This window comes from Python bivittatus, unplaced genomic scaffold, assembly GCF_059951505.1.
Source record: "Python bivittatus isolate LINGU-HERP-01145 unplaced genomic scaffold, Pbiv_v1 ctg000960_np1212, whole genome shotgun sequence".
NCBI lineage: Eukaryota > Metazoa > Chordata > Lepidosauria > Squamata > Pythonidae > Python > Python bivittatus.
The window spans coordinates 1,804,337-1,826,663 of NW_028277124.1; the positions used below are offsets into that span (position 1 = coordinate 1,804,337).

Here is a 22,327-nt window from a genome sequence, read left to right on the forward strand (position 1 = left end):
TACATTTGCCTACCTCTATTCAATGTCAGCTTGAATGCTTGGGTGGGAGAGGAAAAACAGATGGATAGAGAAACAGCATTGGCAAATATAAACATTACTTGGAGAGGTTCTGAAAAATGTTTACTTTGTTAGCATGCCCAAAGCTTATGGCAGGGGACAGTACCTAGCCAATATTCAAAAGGCTAAGCTGTCAAACCAGCTTAGGATAGGTGTGCAAAGAAACTACTAAGGCATATTCTGAGGAAGGCTATGTCAGACTATTCCATGCTGTTGCCAAGAAAATACATGGCTGTGTCCATAAAATCACAAAGAGTCCAGCTCAATTTGAGAAGAGCTTCATGTATGTATATCCAAAGTCATAATTATAGTTCAGCTTACAGCATAAGCCTACAAAAACTTCTGTATCTCTTTAGACTATTTACTTCCCTCATGAGGACTTTTCTTGCTGGACAAGTAGTTTGAATAGAAAAAAAATGACACCCCATCTTAATTTAAAAGGAAGTCATAAGAAAACACTGAAACAACTGAGCATTGCGTACAATTTAATTTTTAGTAACTGGATAAGAGCCACCCTGACAAAGAACTTGCATTACTTATGCTTATGAGCTGATCAGTGTATAATTTATGTATAACCCATGTTTACAAACCATGACAGCTGGATTTAAACAGCCACTATGCCAGAAACAAATAATCACTATATCAATCACTGAGGCAAACTACTTGGCCATCTGGCTTTCAGTCAAATCTTTATTTTAAGCCTTCCCTGAACAATAGTTAAATATGGAAACCTCCACAAGTTTCGTTTTCTTTATTCAATTTATGGTCATAAACCAAATGATACAAACCGAAGAGAAAAAGATATCTTACAAATTATGCATAGTTATAAAGCCAGACAACAGGAAGAGCTAAAATTCTTATCTAGGAACAGAATATTTATCTTGCTGGGTCAACATTGCACTTCTGATCTTGAAAGCCGCATAACAACAGAATTTGGCCACTGCCAAGGATGTAAAATCATAGGGATCAGCCAGCAACAGCTGAATATAGAAACAGTCTATATAACAGTCCTGGAAAGTCTAGTAATATATTCCTGAGCTCTGCTTTCAGCAAAGGAGTTTACCTGTGCCATCCCTGTGTCCCATTACTACTGGCATTATCATTTGGCACACAGTACTAGAACCAATGTAGTTGTTCCTATATCAAAATTTTCGGAGGAAATTCTTTAAAATGCTATAATAAATACATTAATAGTTTAAGATGCCACACACCCTTTGTATAAATAATAGCATTATTATTGCATTTATTGAGAGCCAATCTGGTACAGTGGTTAAGGCATCAAGCTAGAAACTGGGACACTGTGAGTTCTAGTCCCACCTTAGGCACAAAGCCAGCTGGGTGGCCTTGGGCCAATCTCTCTCTCTCAGCCCTAGGAAGCAAGCAATGGCAACCCACTTCTGAACTCTTGCCAAGAAAACTGCAGGGACTTGTCCAGGCAGTTGCCAGGAGTCAACACAGACTTGAAGGCATACACTAAAAAAACATTTATTATAGAAATATATTTTTATTATTACATGGCAGAGTTAAGTTTAACCCAGAAATATATTTATATGTCGCTTTTCTAAAAAAATCCATTAAAATGCATGCTTGTTTGGTAGCTTTGAGATAAGAATAATAAAATTAACCTTAAGAACAGGTCCATTTCCAATGGTCTGTGTATTTTCCACATCAGGAGGACAGGATGAAATTAAACCTACTGTAATTAGCTGTTGGCTTGGTTTCGGTTCAGATATACCAGCAGCTTTTTTTCTTTGAGCTGCAATTTGAGATAAAACACTATCCGCACTGCCACCTTAAAAACAATTAGATAGAAAGATTTTTAAAATTCTAACACTTCACACGTTATTCTTTTAATTTGAACAAAATCAAATAATGTTTTAACACATAGCCTTAAAACCAGCTTTTTATCAGAAGTGCTTCTTTTTTGAATTTAAGAGAAATTATTTTTAAAGCTGTAATATTGGAGATGGTAATGGCAACTCAGTTGTGCAGACTTGTGCAGGAGATGGATTTTAGCAATTGTCTAACAATTTGTCACAAGCCAAGCAGAATTTACAGCTCCAAGTGCAAGATGGATTCAGGTCCAGGACAGGCATACCAGGTTTGGGAGACAAGAAGCCCATGAAGACTGACTGGGGTAATATTAAAGGTGAGTCAGACTTGAAGAGAAGATTATCAGCAGCTATCAGGACATAGAGACAAAGGTCTAACAAAGGCAAGTGTAATTCATGGATGCAAGTGGCTCTAGATCAAAAGGCCAAGCTCTTCTTCTTCCCTATTCATTAAATGTCATTAAATTAAATGTCATCTTGCATTTATCAACTCACTTGATAGCCAGCCTAGTGGACTGGCAGAAAGAAAAACTGCTTGTTCTTCTTCTGTGGCCCGCTTAGTTTCCATTTTGCTGTCCCAAGCAGCACACAAGCACTGCAGGCTAGAGAAGGAAAGACAGATTCTTCTGCCCCTCCTGCAAAAGCATGCTGGCTTGAAAATAAGAAAGACAGGTGCACATATACGTACAGTAGCCTTGGAGAAGGACAGTCCTCCTTTATAGCTACAGTGGACAAAAACAATATTGTAACAACAACATCCTAATATCCCTCTTTTAGAATATGTGTTGGTTACAATTCTGTCAGTATTCACCATCACATGAGTTAATTAGGGAAGGAATCTGCACTTTTCTTTAATGGTAGACCACCAACCATGTTAAATGGCCATAAGGATGAGAACACTAGAGGTGTTATGCAACTCAAGAATAGGTGATAAGAGCTGTGCACAGGTAATCATTTAACAACCACTCATTCAGCGACCATTGAAAGTTACAGTGGCGCTGAATGAGATTTACCACCGGATGCTTCAGAAAACACAGAAGTGCTCAAGTAGCCCTTGTCTACAACTCCTTAAAGTAGCTGCGTCTTTTCCCGGGATGGAACTGCTGTCATCCGTAGCTGTCTCCTGATCCCAGGAAAAAGATCTCATTTAAGCAGCTGCAGTCAAATGCTACATATGCACCTATATGTACTTCAAAGCATTTTGGCCTTCATGTCCAAAGCACTGCATAGCCCTATCTTATATGATTTTATTTACATTTATATTTCTTTACATTAAAATGTATAGACACCTGATTTATTATGCAGTTCTCCACCATGCCGGCTAACTCCTCCTATGCTGCTGGATCCACCAGAAGAATGAGGCGAATGGTTGAAATTACTTGAATTGCTGGGAGTCGGAGGTCTTCTTGCAAAAGTGGACAGTTTAATGGGTCTACTACCTCTACTTAAGGACATCTGGAAAAAAAATACAGTTTTAAATAATTTTTTTCTACTTATGTTTGTAAAATATATTCATTTTCACATAAATTCAACCATCCAACAAAACAAAATGAGTGAACTGCAGAATAATAAAGACAAGTGGCATAACTTATGTATTCAAAAACCTAGTTTTTGGGTAACATTGAGAGACAAAGCAGCATGGTAGTTAAGAATTTTGAATTTAGACCTTGGACAAATGCCAAATCATTGAAAAAGTTATTTGGGGACTGATGGTGAAATCTTCCTCAACTGAAACTGTAAATGGATCATCAAATGCCAGTGTCCTTTGCAGATATAACAGAAATACTGATTATTTCAAAAGCTCTAAAATGCTTGCATCTCTCCCTCTCTCCCTCTCTCTCGCTCTCTCTATATAGAGAGAGAGAGATTCACTTATAACGAATAATTAAACGAAACCCTCCAAAACTTAAAAAAAAAAAGATTTTTCTTTATAAGTTGTGTGGAAACAAAATGTTTTTCATCTCCTTAGAAAATAAACTGAATATATATAAATACTTACTTTGTTATTCTTGTTTTCTGAGGCTTATTTAACAGCTATGTGATATCTTACATTTTTTTCTCAAAAATAAACTTGATTGGATTTAATAGTACTTCTATTTACTGAGTGTGGTTTTGCAGCCTAAATTTCTGCACATATTTTAATAATTACAAGAATAACTATTTTAAAAGAATCCAAGATTATAGCAACTGAATACTATATGGCTGTTCTTCTATACATGTACTGTATATTACTTATATTATCTTTGCTTTCTTTTTACATGGTTGTACAACCTCCAGAATTGTTACATTGGGGCAGTTAACAAATATGGTTAGTAAGTAAATCTCTTCCTAGCGTTCTTCCTGCAGACGCAGGGTCCGCTTTTTTCGGATCAACCAAACATTGATCCATTGGTTGCGACAGGAATTGACTGACCGACCAGCTTGTCGCTCGAGCCTGACGTTGGGGCTAAGAGAGACCCAAAGTCACCCAGCTGGCTTTCATGCCTAAGATGGGACTAGAACTCACAGTCTCCTGGTTTCTAGCCTGATGCCTTAACCATGGTTAGTAATGGTTAGTAAGTAAATAAATGTTGAAATTAAAATATAGTAAAACTTCAAAACACCAATTTAATTTATAGATGAACAAACAATGTGTTTAAACAATCCAGAAATGTGACTATTAAAGATTAAATAAAACCAAATTTACTCTCTTACTTTGTCAGCACTATTGTCAATACTTGTAGCTCTGTGTGGAAAGCCAAGTCTTGTTTGTTCTTTGCTACCATCTTTGTTCTGTGTTCTATCAGAATTCCATAACTCAAAACTTGAAGGTGGCAAGAAAGGTGGAATAACAGCTTTCAATTTGTCATTGGGCAGCCGTGTAAATGGAGCCCCACTTCTTAACTGACCAGGAGAAACAAAAGGCAACAAAAATCACAACAGGTGACATCTTTTATTACAATAGTAATAAAAATATAATTAATTCCTAAATGGCATTTACATACATCATTGCATATAATAGATTAATCATATAAAAGTGAAGATGAACAGATTTTTAAAAAAAATTAATGAAGCATTTTTCACTGAAGTTTTCCTGGCTGAAAGAGAGTTGTAACATGACACTTGGGTCAAGCAGATTTATCTTTGGAGGGTGAAATACAGTGAAAAGGCTTTGTCAAACTGTGAGATAGAAGTTTGGTATGAGACGAAATGATTAGATATATCACTCTGTAAGGCCAAGAGAATATTCTCTGTATCCCTGATCAGGCCTCGGGTTGCATCAATCCTCTAAAACAGTGACAACTGCCTGTCTGCAGGGTCAGCAATGACTGAGCGCAGACAAAAAAAACAACAACAACCTTCTAATAAATTTAGTTTCCTAATTTTTCTCTTTTCAAGTCATTCTACTTTGTTTCATTTTATTTATTTTTTCTTAATGAAGTTTGGACATCACTATTTATTTAGCATTTTGTTTAATTTCCTTCTGGATTAATCTTCCATATCTGGAATCCTGTACAAGAAACCCTTGTATTCCTCTCTTCTAATTAACAAGAGTCCACAAGACCCTTATCCCTTAGATCCTTGCAGCAGATTCAATAGATATGAAGATGTTCTTTTTTCTTTAATCCATAGGCCATACCCCTTCATATTTGGAGCTACATTTCTCCAGTTGTATTGGTGGAAGTTTAGGATGGATCAGAGTTCAATAATATTATTAAAGTCAAGTAATAATTAAAAGTAAAAATTTCTACTAATTTTAACTGTCATAATTTTTGTATAACATATCTATTTTGCTTAGTAGTTCATTTCGTAATGTTTTTCTATATAAAATAAATTAGAATATAGCTATATCTACCAAATGGAAACATTGTTCTGTAACTTCTCCCAGTTTAACTAGGTTTTCCACCCAACTCTACAAACACAATCCCTCAAAAATTATCTGCTTTTATCAGTCCAAGAGCATCCTGCTAATTCACAGAACTCAAGTCATTTCCCATTCATTTGGTCATTGATCATTTGGAAGGCACCATCTAATCCAGTATTGATTAAATTCAGCATTGGGAACTGGATTCCTCCAAACACAAGTTGCAGTCACTACAGATTCTAATCCTTGCCATTATACCTTTGTAGCTCCTCCCATTTAAAGTCCCCATGCTGATGCAACTGTTCAGGACACTTCCTAACTGAAAATTTCTGAAGCAATTTTTCATATATTGATAGAAAGCACCTCTATCAGATTGGAAGGGTCATCTGACTCCCTAGCAAACCATTTTTGATCTAGTCCATGTTAATTCAAGGAACAACAGCATTCTTTCCTCATGATCTGCAGCCATAAACCAGGTTGCTTCCTTAACAATATCTCAGCGCACAGTTTAAGGAAATACTTTGGCAAACCACATTAACTGTTCCAATCCAAACAATCCACAGCATACAATTGCTTCTTACTCTAATTGTAGGAAAGAATATAATATTTTATATGGCTCTTCAACAAAATAGTGTAGCTGCTATTTCATTGCTAGAATAATAGCAGATATGAAGAAACTGCTAGTCCTGCGTTAATTTAATGTGTTCAATTGAACATGCAAGGAATGGTGACCAGTCCTTCTCCTCCCTCTCCTATTCTAGTGCTATAAATAAAGAAGTAGTCTCCATGATTACATCATGACTAACAATAACAGGAAACCTTCTCATATACATAAAGGCCTTCATGTGAGTTGGTACCTGCCACTATTGTGTACAGAGCTAGGCTCCCCATTGTAGACAACACACTGTAAGCATGTACACAGGCTCCTCACATACATAAACAGTATACAGGTAGTCCTCATTTAGCAACTGCCTTGTTTAGCAACTGTTCGCAGTTATGATGGCAATGAAAAAGTAGCTTTGCAACCAAACCTTGCATTTATAACCTTTGCAGGTGTCTATAAAGCAAAGGAAAGCTGAAGTAAAATCATAAACACAGTCACGGTTTCACTTAGCAATCACTTCACTTAACAACCAAGTTGCCAGTTCCAATTGTGGTTGCTAAATGAGGATTACCCATAACTAGGTACAGGGGAGTATGGAGACAGCTTTGAAGAAGGAATGAAAGGACAGTTACTAAACACCAGCTTAGATCTGAAAGAGAGGAAGGACTGAGAAAGAAGTTCAAGATTAGCCTACCTCTTGGGTATAAGATGAGGAGAGAGAAAGTCCATGGGGCTTTTAGGATTCTCTTACTATACTCTGCATCAACAGAGTTCCAGCAGTCATTATGAAGTCTATTTTCTCATCTAGCTTAACTCAAAGGACTGACACTTTGAAGGGAGGGGATGGTCAGTGTCCTCACAGGCTAGACTGAACACACAAAAGTAATGCTTGAACAGGGCTACTGATTCCTTTTTGCACAAGAGTTCCTGGGCAATCTGCCAACATTTGATATGCTATAATAACTGTATAGGCTGACTTACCACTGTGGTCAAAAACTCATCATCCTTTCCAGCCTTTGCACTGTGGATAACTGAAGGGAAAACATATCCACACCAATGTTAATTGTGCCACTGTAAACCTACAAAATAATTTTTTCAAAAAAGTAGCATATATTACATGCCACCACAATTTCTCCCAGCAATATAATGGCTCACTTCAATTCAGAGTACAATTCACTGCATTCTATGAATTCCTGTGTTCCATTATTCCATTCTTATTTTTATATATTAAAAATATCATTTAAAAATATACATAGAAATCGTATGTATGCATAAACATAAAGGGCTTTTCTTTCCATCTCTATTGCTTTTAAAACTATACAGTTACTATAGATGTACCCTGATCTTACCCAGGATTTTCAACATCCTTCAAGCAAGGAACTAATGGGATCCATGCTTACTGTAGTATTATGTACTGTTAAACCCTTCAGTCTCCAATGTCTAAATTACTGTTGTACTCTCAGTTCAAGAAAGGTTAGGATAAGGATATCATATCTGGGTTTCAAAAATCAGGAGGATGACTAGATGGCAGCAAATAATTAGCGTTTTCTGTACCTCTTTGCTGCTACCTAATGTTTATCTAAATCTCTGCATCCCAAGAGGCTTGTTCTGAATGACCACTGTTTCTCATAGCTGAAACACTGAAAACTTTCTTTATTTTGCTTTGATGAAATACAGAACATCCCAAAGTTCCATGTTTTGTTTCATCGAACAATTTGAACTGGTTCATCAGAACTTCCAGATTGCAATGTTTTGTTATGAATATGAAATAAAGCACATTTTCTGTTTTGCGCATACCCTTTCAAAAGGCTGTAATTCTATCAGAGGCAACACAGAGAACCTAGTTTCTACTGTTTATGCTAGTTCATTGGTTTCTGTTAATGAAACCTTTTGAGGTAAGAAACAGGTTAGGTCTCCCTAGGCTGACAAACCTGTACCCAAGTTGCATTACTTGGATTGCAAGTAGGGAATTACATTACTGAATGCCTTTTATTTTATGTAGCCCCTTCTTCCTGACATTTCCTATCCATCAGAAATAGTATTGGAAGAACATTCAGTTATGGGGGCTATGCTTGCAGTAGAAAATGGATAGTAGCCCATGTGGAGGGTTACCCTTCCTCCCCCAGATGCCATCTCTTGTCAAAAACACAAACAATTCACAAGAATGAAAGCTAGTGTTAGCGAGACCAGTTACCTTAGAAGAGAGGCCAAAGGCCCTGGAGCAAGGCTTCTTGGACTTTTATCTAGTCTATCAGCCTGATGCAGTGAAAACCTATGGCTTAACATTATATTGTTATGAAAATATTTATTATTCAATACTCTAATGAATCCCAACTTAAGACTACGTAAAACATTTGAAAGGGGCACCTCAAAAGGCATGCTAATACAAGGGAACCACCCATCCTAGAAGCTTTAAAGCAGCATGTTCTCTGGAAGGTCTGCCCAACTGATCTGAAAATTGTTCCTAATTTTTTGTCCATGCACCTATGTGCACAGAAAGCATTTCCATTACCAGTTAAATGGAGTGGCTGTCTGTGCATGTGTACACACATGGAGAAAGCTGGGGCAACCTTTGAAACAACTGTGCAAACTTTCCAGAGACTGCAGTTGCTGTAATGCTTTGAGGAGGGGTGATGTGCTTGTGCTAAAATGCTTTGTGGAATGACCCTTTCAATTGTTTTGCATAGCTTTAGCAAGTACATCAAAACCTGTTAAAAAGATTCCAAATCTCTCTATAAATCTAAACTTGAAATCTCTTTGATTATGCGTGTGGGTACACACACACGCACGTGAGCACGCACACACAGACACACACACACACACACAGATGTAAATATTTAACATTTGTTATCATTAGACTTGCTTTTTGTTGCCCAAGCTGTAGTGGCATCATGATTTACAGCATTATCATTTTGTAATGCAGCCTTCATTGTACAGTCAAATGGGGATTTTGATTCTTCTGGAAAAGGTATAGATTGATTCATGGAAAATCCATGATTTAAGGTTTGGGTCATCTTCAGTTTGCGAAATCTATTGGACATTCTGTTCCACCATGACTAGAAAAGAAAATATAATTACATTTCTTCCTTAGACATATAATTATGGGTAAAAAATAATTATGGAAATGATTTGAAATGAATTAATATTAATTTTAAGAAATCTACAAAAACTTTGAACACGTTCCTCTTCTTTTGGCTAAAGCTCATGTGAATGAAAAGACTGTATCTAGGAGCCAGAGGCAATGAAATAAACAATGATATGGAAAAAGAAGGAAATATTACTGGGAAAAAGTCCAAGACTGTCCCCAAAACTGACAAAATAGAAGGCAGCTGGAGCCTGCTGCTAGATTCCTATTCAAACCACAGTCTCACTGAGAAGGCGAGTATATTATTTGTATACCTTCAATCCTCCTTTGTCATCTGGCAACAATGGAATATCTATGGGCTGCTTATTTCTGGAAAACGGCACAGTTACTTTGCTGTTCTGCTTATTCTTTTCTTGCATGCAGGCTGAGGCCAACAACCGCACAAGTTCTGCATCTGTAAAATTCACACCCAATGATCTTGGTAAAGTGTTTCTACTCTAAACGTATTAGTAAAGACAAAATTCTTGTCTTATAATAAACATTACGATATACAAGATAAGCACACAGAAGTACCTGGGTCATTCAGCAGCATTATCAGGTCAAAGGCTGTATATCCGTTTTTAGCACGCAGGTTGACATCAGCTCCTTGATTTAATAAATACTTAACAACTTCTTTATTTCTTTAAATAAAACAGAATATAAGCTACATATATATATTAAAGACAGGTCATATTAGAAGAGGTTACTGGAAATAAATGAACTCTGCCTAATCGTGACCTCTAATCTCTCTTAAACTATTGTTTATTTCTGTTTTTATAGCTGGTTCTTGCACTAAAAATCTCTGTAGTAGCAAAGAGATCCAGCTAGTTACTATCACATCTGTATTTCAACCTAGTTATCATCAATACTTCTAGGGCTTAACAAGTTGCTTGTCCGAACTGATGCTTATATCTGCTTCTTACAATAACCCTCATCTATAGAAATACTCAGAATTTTCTGACTAAAGGTCTATCTATCTTGCAGTCGCCCACTATCACAATCAATTCTAGTTATCAGAAATAACAGTGTAGCTGCCACTTACAAGCTCACTTACAGCCCCAGTAACAAAGGGTCTATGCTGCCTTTTTGCAGTTTTATCAATACATCTCGACTTGACCTAAACAGCTTGGGAGCTGATGCCTGTGTTCACTGACACACTTATCTTTGATTAACTGAATTATTGTTTTCTGATTTAACTCCATTTTCAAGCTTCACACAACACAAAAACTAACCATACAGGCTGGATGCATACAGCACATTAGACTAAAAGTAGCTGGCTGATTTGTGGTTAAGCGTGTCACACAAATTCAGCTACTACAATTCTCAGCAATGACATTTAGTGTGTTTGTATAAAGAAAGAAGTAAAATAAGAACCACCAGAACAGGAACAATTTCCTTGTATGTTATCTGGTTCTGCCTAATTGTAAAACTGATACAATTTTATCAGAAAATGGGCAGAAAAGCATTCCCTAGTAAAGGTGTCAGATAGACTTGCTTGAAGGCTGTAACATAAATAACAATGTTGTCTACAAATTCTTCCATGGAGAAAGGAAGAAAATGTAGTACTGTATAGATATGGCTCTGCAGCTATTAGCTACAGAATAACTTAACTTACATCTCACTAAATCACGGTTTAATAATAGAATGATGAATAAGCCACCATCATGGCTTAGTACAATGTATTAACCAAACTAACCCTAAGTGTTTATGATATTGGGGGTGGTGGTGGTCATACAGGGATTATAGTTTCATCCCAGGAGATCTGCAGGGAGGCAGTCAAAAAGCAACAGTAATTTTAAGGAAAAAAGAAAGCCTCTCTTAAATCACACTAGCAAAATAAATGTCTTTACCCATGATATGTGGCTTGCATTAATGCTGTCCAGCCATGGACATTATCTTGTTTGTCAATCTCTACATTTCTTGAAACAAGCAGCTGTATAAGGGGCAACTGTCCAGTTACAGCTGCAATCATCAGGGGAGAAGCACCATCATCATTAACAATATTGGATTGTGCTGGGTCTTCATCAATAATCTCTTTCACCAGCTGAAAATTTCCTATGGAGAAAATAACACTGACTTGAAGCATTCAAAAAGAGATATGATGTTAGTTCTAGTTCTATTATTTGCTATTAATTGATTTTCTATTGCTATTATTAATCTTTATATAGGTGGGTGCCACACAATTTGAGAACTTACTGTTTGAATAGAAGAGGGCTTGTGAAAGAATCAACCCTGAATTTTGATAAGGACTGTGAATGCTGGCAGTATGGACTACTCTGAGCCTAAGGTCCTCTTGCTGGCATTGATAGCCCTGTTCAGATCCTACAGGCAGTCAGAGCAGCCTAGGAAAGAGGGCAGAAGTTACAGGGGTCTAAAAAAGTCAGAGGTAAGAGCCAAAGAAAAAGAGAGATGGATTGCACAGAGAAATGGAATAGTCTATATGAATGAGGAAAAAGCAGAAGGCTACAAGAAGACAGAGAAAGAAAAGAAACTAATGGAACAGAAGGACAGAAAGAAGAATTATACATAACAAGGAGCTACCAAAACTCAGTATCCAAAGTTCATATATAAAGATTTGAAATCTTTGGTTGCAAATCACTAGTATACTTCTAAAACAACTGTAGAACCAGATCACAGATGTATTAAAAACCACATGTATTAAAACTGTAAAGCTCTTACCCATTTTTAAAGCATGGAAGATATCAGGTTGTCTCTTCTGCTTATCTGGTGTGAGAGAAGACATATATATATCACATAGCTGTTAGTTGTAGTAACACTACAGAAAATACAATAGTACCAGTATTTTAAATAAACTGATTTACTTGAAAATTTGCATTTCAATTTCTCAACTGCAAAATACAGAAGCAGTGAAAACATTTGGATAGTATCATATAAGGATGCTTATTCCTGAGGACTGCTGAAGATACCAGAGTAATTTTCTTTCCCTCTTGGTCTCTTAGCACTGTGGTTGTTGGCAGTGTGAAAGGAAAGTAGTATACTTCCTTTGAGCTGAAAGAACCCTGAGATACTATCTCTTAGAATGCAACATTAAAAATATTCAGAAACCTAAAAAACAAAATCAAGAATACTTTCCCATTAATTTTTAAGACTTATTTCTACAGCTGTGTGAGATAATATTGTATTCATTTAGAAGTCACATTTATCAGGCCATCTGACTCCAAACAACTCTGGTGAGCAAACGACAAAAATCAAGCATGAAAAGAATTAACCAAGAAACACAAAATGGTTCACGTGAAAGGAACAATACCCAACCAGCCTCAAACACACACCTTCCCAAATGAGCCCTCCAATCACCCTAGCCCATGGCCTGGGGGAAGAACCAAGTCTTCAAGACTCCCTTGAAGGAGAAGAGGGTAGGATGTGATTTTGCCTTTCCATGTAGGAATCCACCCTACCCATTAGGTGTTTAGAACACAGGAAGCAAAGGCAGACTATTGATTTATTATAACTGGCAGTCCAGAATTTCAATCTTCTCTAGCCTAACTGGAAATACAAAGGATTGAATCTGGAACTTTTGTGTATGTTCTGTTATTGAACAACATCTCTCCTCTTTTCAATTTCCATTAAATTTCCACTTACTGTTGTCATGGAAGTCTTAGCACTTGACAGCTAAGTAATGTTAGGCCTGGCTAGTATTGGTAAGGGAGACCTCCAAAAAAATATTGTGTTAGAAGGGTACTTTGGATATACAGATACCAAGGGCTAGATGAACCAGAGAGAATCCATGTTTGAACAGAGCAAACCTCTGCTTTTCCTGCCAAGGCAGAACATCTTACTGCTAACTTTCAGCAATTGTGATTGGAAGGGATATTGGAGATTGCAAAATCAGAATTTGTGAGCTGCATACAGTATATCCTAGTGTCAGGACTGTCTAACCTGTCTAACTGATTGTACATTATGTAAAAATCTTGTCAGGTAAATAGGAATTAATACATCAGTTTAATTATTAACGAACATTATATATGATATATGCTTTTATTTTATTTGAAGACAGCATGGCCAGTGTGAGACATTAAGCTGCCTATATGTTGCCTAAAATGAAGGCATTTTTTTTTGCACATACAGAAGTCCAGAGGAATGACAAATGAATTTAATTTTAATGTATGCAATGAGACCGAGCCTTCTATTGCATCTGAGAGCAGGATACTGTAGGAAAGAAGGTACAATGTTCTATTTTCCAATAGTGGGGAATAGCCAGGAAGCTCACAGGTCTAGTATACTATGTTTTTTTCTGTGGGCTTAGGACCTGGTTGATAACTCTGAACTGAGTTGGAGAAAACTATTTTATTGGAAGTTGCAGAGTTATGGCTTTTCATGGGAAGTATTACTAACCATAGGTTACAAGCAGGCAGTGTCAAAGCTTAAAATGGATGTAGAAAACAATTAGATTTGTTGGCCCTCCCCAGGCTCCCTTCTTTAGATCAGCAAGCTATATAAAATAAATATCCATCCTTAAATTTACAAGATCACTTACTCAAGCAAATTTTAACATATTTCCAAAAGACATCCTTGAAAGGAAAGTTTAGGATAATCCCTTATTCATTAAGATGCTATCCTTGTGGCAAAGGGGCAGTTGAAAATATGATCCATGTATTGTTGTGCCGCCCATTTTATAAAAATGCACAGCTATGTTTTATATCCCCCTATTAACTAAATGTTCAATTATTTGGATTTATTTTACATACCAGTTGCTGTTAGCTGACCAATATAATTTGCTTTTTTTTTTAATGCAGCCAAGTTTTATCTTCCTGTTTGTAAAATCCACACTTACCAATCATAGTTATTTATTTTTAAACTTCTTTTATTTTAAATATTTTAATTTCTTTCTTCTTTAAGTGGAACTCTGATCATTGACCATAATAAAGGACTGACTAACTGATTGACTAGGATATTATGCTTCTTCTCTTTTTCTGTCTCTTTCACTGACAGAAATTACACCTTTAATTACACCTTTAATTATATTTTGGTTGATCTCAAATATTTCTGCTATGTTTGCAGCAGTACCTATAAATTAACAACATTAAAAATTACACAGAAAGGATTCTATTTAAGAGGCTAAGTTGAAAAAAGACTTTGTTTCTCATCAATGAATATTTTTTTTAGAATTATTTCTACATCTCCCATCAGGCTATTCTCTTGGAGGAAGCAACATGATTGGTGCAGGAAATTGGCTATAAAATTTTGGACAATTCCCCTTAATGGACATTTTTCTCCTTGGGCTCCTCTAAAATATTCATAGATTACATCTTTAGTTTGTTAGAGATTAAAATACAATAGATTTCAAATGGTTCTTCTTACTCTTGCATAAAGTTTGCAGTACATTATTTCTAAGGAACAGCATTATACAGAAAATTTGGATGGAAGCTGAGATTTATACTTTGGTTCTGTTAATAGATGAAACTGATGAATGGTTACCTTTTTCTGCTTTAAAGGACAAATAATATTTGCCTAGTATAACTCAAAGCCAGTATTTACAATTAAACCAACTGACATCCCAGTCTGCACCTGTGGCATTTTCAGCCTCAGAAACACATAATCCACAAGTGGTTATTAAATCTTATGATATAAAAAACTCTGTAATTAATCTTTATGATTTTCTATTGGTGATGAATTGATACAATCTGCAAACTTCAATGTTTGAATGGAATAAAGAATTATAGATTCCTATTTTGCATAGGCAATGGGATATCAACAACTTCAACAGATCCTGGATTGTGTCTTACTGAACAAAAAATAATATTTAGACTTCATTAACTCCATTGCATTTATAGAGAAAAGGCTTGAGTAGATTGTGATGTTGTTGGAAATTCAATGAGATTAATATTTCATTTAAACATATGTTTGTACAGTATCATTTAACTGTTATATTTTGGGAGGAAGTTATTACATATATTAATTCAATTTTGGGATAAGATTTAATATTTTCAGATGTTCATATTTTTTAACTATATTCATATTCATCTAAACCAAAAAGGTGGATTCTCTGTGCCCTACTTACAATGAAAAGACTTATTCTTCAGCATTGGAAAGATAAGCATATGGTCCTAAGTATTACATGGTCTGCAGAGTTGATGCTATTAACTTACAAACAGATCACTTACTGATATAGATTATCTATGGATGCTTATAATGAAATATGGTTATCATTAATAGAAATGCCTATGTAGTACTCTTTTACATATATGTATATATCCATGAATACATGCCTGTATGTTTTCATTATGTTTTAGTTTACTCTTTTCTTTATAATGTTGTCTATTGTTTATTTTTCTTTCTTTTCACTTTGTATTCAATTAAAAGTATTTTTAAAGAAACTTCCTCAGGGACCAAGAAATTTTATATATGTTGCTTCATTTCTGGGAAATTAGCAATAATTTTAAAGTGCAAAACATTGTATTAAGTTAATTAAGTCACTGTAAAACCTATTGTACAACTTTTTAGTGACAGAACAAAAGCAAACTGAACCACTGAACATACTGTAGGTAAATGTGTTGCCATAGTTCATGAAATATGCAGATCTTCTGGGGTGTACAAAATGGTGACTGAAGGTCATTCATGGTCTGTAGGCTGCCCGTTCCTGCACTAAACCATACTTTGTTTTACCCACTGTTTGCTGAATAAGCCGCTATGGTTGGATTCAAAATAGCATTAACCCCATAAGCTATGAACTATGAATTAGTCAGTGTAGCGTTTAGGGATACCTATGTTCCAATAGATATCTCCTCTGGTACCCAATGTGTTTTTATTGCACCTAATTTTATTATTATTTAGATTATTTAATTATTCAAAATAATAGTAAATATAAAACTCATATAGTGCAAAGCAAAGGGCATTATCTCTGGTCTTAGTAAGTATCTTAGAAAATGCAATGGATAGGAAAACACAAGCCAGTACTCTTTGAAAGTACAGTATGCTCATTTGCCCAGAAAAAAGACGAGGGTGAAAAGGGTAATAGTGAGTAAAATGAGAGGAAGTTATGAGAGTAGAAAAGGGCAACATCTCCAGTTTGCCTTTGTATAAACAGCTGTAATGGCAGCCATTCTGTAAACAAGCAAACTATCCCATAGTGGCCATTTTGTGAGAAGCCCATGATATGCTCTCAAAGTTCTAATGTGGTCAGTGCCCCCAAATGTATGCCTATCCCTATGCTAAGGTCATCACATCTCAGCATGGACTGATGTATTGTGCTAAGCCATAATGCAGTTCGTTTTGGAGAAAGGAGGCACAGTGCAAAACACAACCCCTACTACAGGTAGTCCTCACTCACTGACTGCCTTGTGCAGCAACCATTTGAAGTTACAATGCTGCTAAAAAAACCTTGTGCAACCAATCCTCACATTTATGACTGTTGTAGCGTCCCAGAGTCATGTGATCACCATTTGTGTGCTCCGCAACCAGCTTGCGACAAGTAGAATTAATACAGAAGGCAGAAGTAAAATAGTAAGTTGCATTCACATAACTTTTTGTTTAGCGACTGTGTCGCTTCACTTAATGACTGAAGGGGAAGTAAGGTAGTAAGCCCATCACGGTCATGTGATTTTCCGCTTAGGCACTGCAGCACTTAGTGACTGAGTTGCCAGTCCCAACTGTGGTCACTATGCAAGGACTACCTATATGCGATTTACTGAACAGCTCAGCAAACATATGAACTGAGTAGCTTTTCTGTTTAAGCCAGAAGGCCTTCTTATATCCAGAGCAGTCACTTTAGAATTAAGCTGCACATGTCCTAGCCTCACATATGTTAAGCCATTATGTGTCTTTTTTTGTTTCTGGCTTACTGTACTGTGATGCATGAATTCAATAATTAAAAGTTTTTTAAAAATCCTAACTTAGCAAACTAGGTTTTACAGTATGAAATTACAATACGGCTTGATTGTTTTTGGCATCACCCAGTCACTTTGGATTTTAAATCATAATTTACAATTTAGTGCAAGGCATAAAATCAGACAATACATAAAATATGTATCATGCACCCACACTACAAGTTTTATGTTATTCTGGGTATAAGCACACTATGACATCATTGATTTTTTTTATCTGACATGATAAAGGGGAATTTTTCTAAACAGAAAAATCTGGACTGTGCATTTACACTGAAGTAAAAAAAAAAAAAAGAACAGCGACATAGTAAGTATTTTATGTATTATGTAGCTTAGGCCTCACTGGACTTGGCTCAGCTCACTATCCATCTATCAGTTTGCTAAGAAAATTTGATACCCAATCCCAAGATAAAGTGAAAACAGCTCATACCTGTCTGAGGCCTAACTGTTGTCAAAGGTGCCAGATAATCCATCATATCTTCATGTTTGAAATCAACAGACACTTCATATGGTGTTTTATGCAGAATATTCAGATGATCAGGATTGGCTCCTTTGTTCATAAGCTGTTGGGCTAAACTAACTCTTCCGCTAACAGCCGCCAACATCAGGGGAGTCCAGCCCATGGTCTTCACTGAGTAATTACAATTAGCTCCCCAGTCCAGTAGAAGATGGACTACTGCCTCATGTCCGTGTTGGACAGCAGTCATGAGGGGAGTGACAGCTGGCATTTCTTCTTTACTGCTGTCCAAGCTAACATTCAAGTGGTCATAATTGTCAATATAAGCACCAGATTCCAGCAACAGCTTAACCACACTGATATGGCCACCCCGTGATGCTATGGTGAGTACATTGGCTCCCAATTTATTCTGTGCATTAAGGTCAGCTCCATTTTCCAGCAAGATGCGAGCCACATTTAGATGTCCAAACCTTTGGTTGGGGAAAAAGAAAAAAAAAAGTACAATATAGAAAATAAATGTCCATTATTTAGATTTAAAAGGATTCTGTCTTAATGATGTAGAAGACTATAATAGTTCAATGATTGAATATTTGTGTGCAGGGACCCCCCTAGTTTGGTTCTCAATCTAACTAGAAATACTGAGGCCAAGTTCAACATCATGTTTGTCTCAGTTTCAGCATACCGTGTGTGGTATTCCATTTGAATATCTTAGAGAAAGTTTTCTGTGTTACTTAAAGCTCATACAGTGTATTGCAAAAATATGGGAATAATAGCCTTGTATAACTGCATACATAATAACAGCAACATTTGTGATGACAGCAGACACAGCTCTTTAAGCAAAGGTCAACTTCAATTCCAAATAAAATAAGCTTTGGAAGTGTTCCAAGGTTTGAAAAGCAGAGGAAGCATCAGACCTTTCTGATAGAAGGATGTCTTTGGGCATTTATCCTGATAAGTGGTAAGGATGGAGAAACTGGACAAACTCAAGGCCGGCATCGTAAAAGCAATTTGCTCTTTCTCATGTTACCATAAATGATCCTAAACCCTGCACAAAGGGCTCACGCCTGTGGTAAAAAAGCAACTTGGCCTGTGAATATTTTACTTCTGCTGTGTGAAACTACCACTGTATATGGAATGAAAAAATGATAATTAAGTACTGTTTTTCTTTTAACAGTGAGCGATAAATCTAGCTTGTTACATTTCATATTTTATTATATTTTCAAAATTTTATTGTGCTTTCTTCACTATCTCAGGATCATTCCACATATAATGTGCCTGCATGATCAGATCTGAAACTGAAACCATACCCAACAAAGCTGCAGTTGTTTTGGCTTTCAGTGTCAAACCAGATGATTTAGCAGCATAGTTTCTACGTTTTTATTCAAAACACTTAGTACCCAGGGAGTTTCATTAAGGCACAGCATGCAAAGGTGGGAAGTGTCTTGAATCCTTCTTCAGTCTCCAATTCCTCTCCACAATTGCTTCTCATTTGCTGCTTTTGTCTACTCTCAGACTAGTGGGAGAGAAAATGGCTGGAAAGAAATGATCTCAGGGCAAAGTGCAAACTACATAAGGATCCTGAATCCTCTCCATGCCACTGAACCTGAGATTTAAATGCCTCTCTCGAATGCTTTATAAGAAACTAATATAATACACAAATATACTGCATGCTGCAATAGATCTTCAGTGGTGTTCCAATTCAGACATGGATTTACGTTGCTCATACACTATTTTTAGGCAATACACTTAAAATTTAAAATCTTCCATCTGCTCAACAAAGCAACGTTAAATTGACTTCTAGCAGTCACTTTAGATACTGATGATATTTAGATATACAAGTTTGTTTACAATGTCGTTGCATCACTGCGTTGTTGCATTTGTATGCTACGTTTCATCTCAGTTTTTTACCATACAAAGAAAACACAAGCAATTAAAAAAAAAACAGAACATGTAACAGTGGAATAAAAACTGTACAAAAGGCGCAAACAAGTCAGGGGAAACCAAAGACTAGGAGAACCCAGCTGAAAAGGCAAAGGAGAGTGGTTTCAGCCAAGATTCCCGCTCGGCGGGGGAAAGAGCGGCTTGTGGGGCGTCCCCATCAGCTGTTCCACCCGCTCTTTTATCCCCAGCTTGAGCTGTAGGCAGCGCGCTCGAGCCCCACAGCCAGCCCAGCCCAGCCCGGACCGCTGAGCTGAGCTGGGGCCACCCCCCTTCCTTCCTCCCGCCGCGCTAACCTGGCTGCTTGCATGAGCGGGCTCCAGCCGCAGTGGTTCCGGCTCTGCACCGAGGCCCCCCGCCGCAGCAGGAAGCCCACCAGCTCTTCGTGTCCCCCGGCCGCTGCGAACTGCAGGCCGGTGTTGCCCGCCTCGTCTGTGCAGTCCACTGGCACCGAGCCGGGAGGAATGTCCGCCGCAGCCCCAATCCCACCTCCGCTAGACGAGCCGCTGCCAGCCTCCGCGGCCGCTTCTTCACCGGCCCCCGCGGTTGGCGAAGGTCCTACTAGTAATCGTCGGGCGCACTCGCAGTCTCCCTGATCGCAGGCGCGAAGCAGCAACTGGACACCAGCGGGCACCCCGCACTCCCCCATCGGCGGACTTGGCCCCCTCCCGAACCCGCCTGTCGTCTTCCTCCGCTCCGCCCGCGAGAAGGAGGGAGAAATCCGGCCGAAGCGCCAAGTTCCCCACAATTGGGGAAGGGAGGGCTGCACTGCAGAGGCCTCCGGCAGGGGGAGGGAGGGAAGGATGGTTTCAATTAATATGGGAAAGGGGATCAGCCTGGGAAGCTTTCTGCTTGCGACACAGCTCTCCTCCCTAATTCAGGCACGTAGCGCCAACACTAACAACAATTTTCCTTCTTCGTTCCTGCCACTGAGACCTCCTACAAAACAGGGTGGAAAATTCTACACATCTCAGATTGTTACGTGGTGGATTTTACGTGTTTGGGGTTTTTAAAGGAGCCCTTGCAAAGCATTTGAAATACGAGTTTCAAACAGATTGCTCTCCAAGGATAACGGGACTCTCCCACATCTATGACATCATTGTTTTTAAGCACAGCACACATAGTTTTCAGATAAAAAGGTAAAAAAATCTTCTTCCAGTCTAACTTTGATTTTAGCAAAGTTTTTGATAAAGTTCCCACATGACATGTTCACTTTCAAGCTGTTAAAATTTGGTTTTGATGGCACAATAGTAAGGAAGGTCCACAACTGGCTGGCCCTTAGCATTCAGACATACAGCACTAGTAGCTCTATCTTGAATTGGAGAGCAGTAAGCAGAGAGTCTCACAGGGGCAGTATTATCCAACTTTTTTTAATGAGTTGGATAACAGGATGGGCTGCTTCTCAAATTTGTGGATGACACAAAATTGGGAGATCTGGCCAACACCCAGGAAGACAGAATAGGATTGCAGTCCAAGCTGGACAGGTTGGAAGGCTGGCTGAAAAGGCTGAAAAAAAAAAAGATATCATTCAACAGGGAAAATGTAAGATATTAGAGAGGAAAAATATAGGGCACACATACAAGATGGGGAATTTATGGCTTGGAAGAACTATATTGGAGAAGGCCTTGGCCATTGAGAATAAGCTGAACATGAGCCAGCAGCATGAGATACCTGCTAGAAGGGCTAACACCATTTAGAAACAGCACTGAATCAAAAATGTGTGAATAGGTTCAGAAAAAGGCAACAAAAATGACAGTGCTTTGAGGTCATGCCCTATGAGGCCAAGCTGAAAGAACTTAAAATGTTCAGTCTGGAGGAAAGAAGACTGAAAGGAACCATGGTATCTGTTCAGGTACAGAAAAGGAAAACACATAAAATATGCTCAGTAACTCTTTCCCATGTCCACATATGCCAGGACCAAAAATAATGAGTATAAGCTGCAGATACCAAGATGAAATTTCATTTAAATATAAGGAAAAACTAATTGACAGTAAAATCTACACAACAGTGGAACAATCTGCCTACTGCATTTGTGGGTCCTCCATCTTTGGAGGCTTTTAAGAAGAGGGTAGATAGTGTGAGAAGGCAGGGAGAAGTGAGGGCCTCAAACGAACCATGTTTGCTAGGGGAGAGCGCTGTGCACCATGGGGCAGCCTTGGGGGGACGGCAGGAGGGAGGATGGGCAGAAGGCACACTCGCACCAGAGTGGAGAGGGACGGCAGGAGGGAGGAAAGACTGCAGGCAAGAGGCACGTTCGCACCAGAGTGAAGAGAAACGGCAGGGGGCGGCTGTCGGGTCAAGTGGGGATTGGAATGTGTATTGCGCTGATTGGATTCGGAAAGTGGAATGTCTGCGGTTTTGCGGTTAATTAGCGGCGCTCCGGGGCGGTAAAAAGGTGAGATTGTGAGCCAAGCCCTCGTAGGAGGGGGAGGACAGATAGGGGGTATAAAAACCTGTCAGACCTTGCTTCGGGGTTCCTCCAATGCTGCGGGAGGGACCCACCTTTGCAAACGTGCCCAATAAAAACTTCTGTCTACTGGATAACCGAACCCGTGTCTGTCGTTTTCTGACAAAATTGGCGAGCCAGCCAGGAGTCCTCGACGTGGACCGGACTGTGGGGAACCGGTGAG

General features: G+C 38.0%; 1 protein-coding gene across 2 annotated transcripts in view; it reads right to left on the minus strand.

Moving 5' to 3' along the window:
* The window catches only part of ANKS6 (ankyrin repeat and sterile alpha motif domain containing 6), a 33,945-nt gene extending 12,896 nt beyond the window's left edge, over window positions 1-21,049 (minus strand). The window contains exons 1-11 of one of the 2 annotated variants that reach the window (XM_025174671.2): window positions 19,994-21,043; window positions 17,733-18,229; window positions 12,141-12,185; window positions 11,312-11,516; window positions 9,996-10,102; window positions 9,737-9,876; window positions 9,201-9,393; window positions 7,319-7,368; window positions 4,584-4,772; window positions 3,179-3,344; window positions 1,683-1,849 (exon numbers count right to left, since the gene is read on the minus strand). In XM_025174671.2, the coding sequence (XP_025030439.1) occupies window positions 1,683-1,849; window positions 3,179-3,344; window positions 4,584-4,772; window positions 7,319-7,368; window positions 9,201-9,393; window positions 9,737-9,876; window positions 9,996-10,102; window positions 11,312-11,516; window positions 12,141-12,185; window positions 17,733-18,229; window positions 19,994-20,346 (2,112 nt within the window). In that variant the 5' untranslated portion in view covers window positions 20,347-21,043. Of the gene's footprint in view, window positions 1-1,682; window positions 1,850-3,178; window positions 3,345-4,583; window positions 4,773-7,318; window positions 7,369-9,200; window positions 9,394-9,736; window positions 9,877-9,995; window positions 10,103-11,311; window positions 11,517-12,140; window positions 12,186-17,732; window positions 18,230-19,993 lie in introns of both variants that reach the window. The other variant, XM_088131429.1, reaches the window with a different exon arrangement.
* Window positions 21,050-22,327: the final 1,278 nt, after the last annotated feature.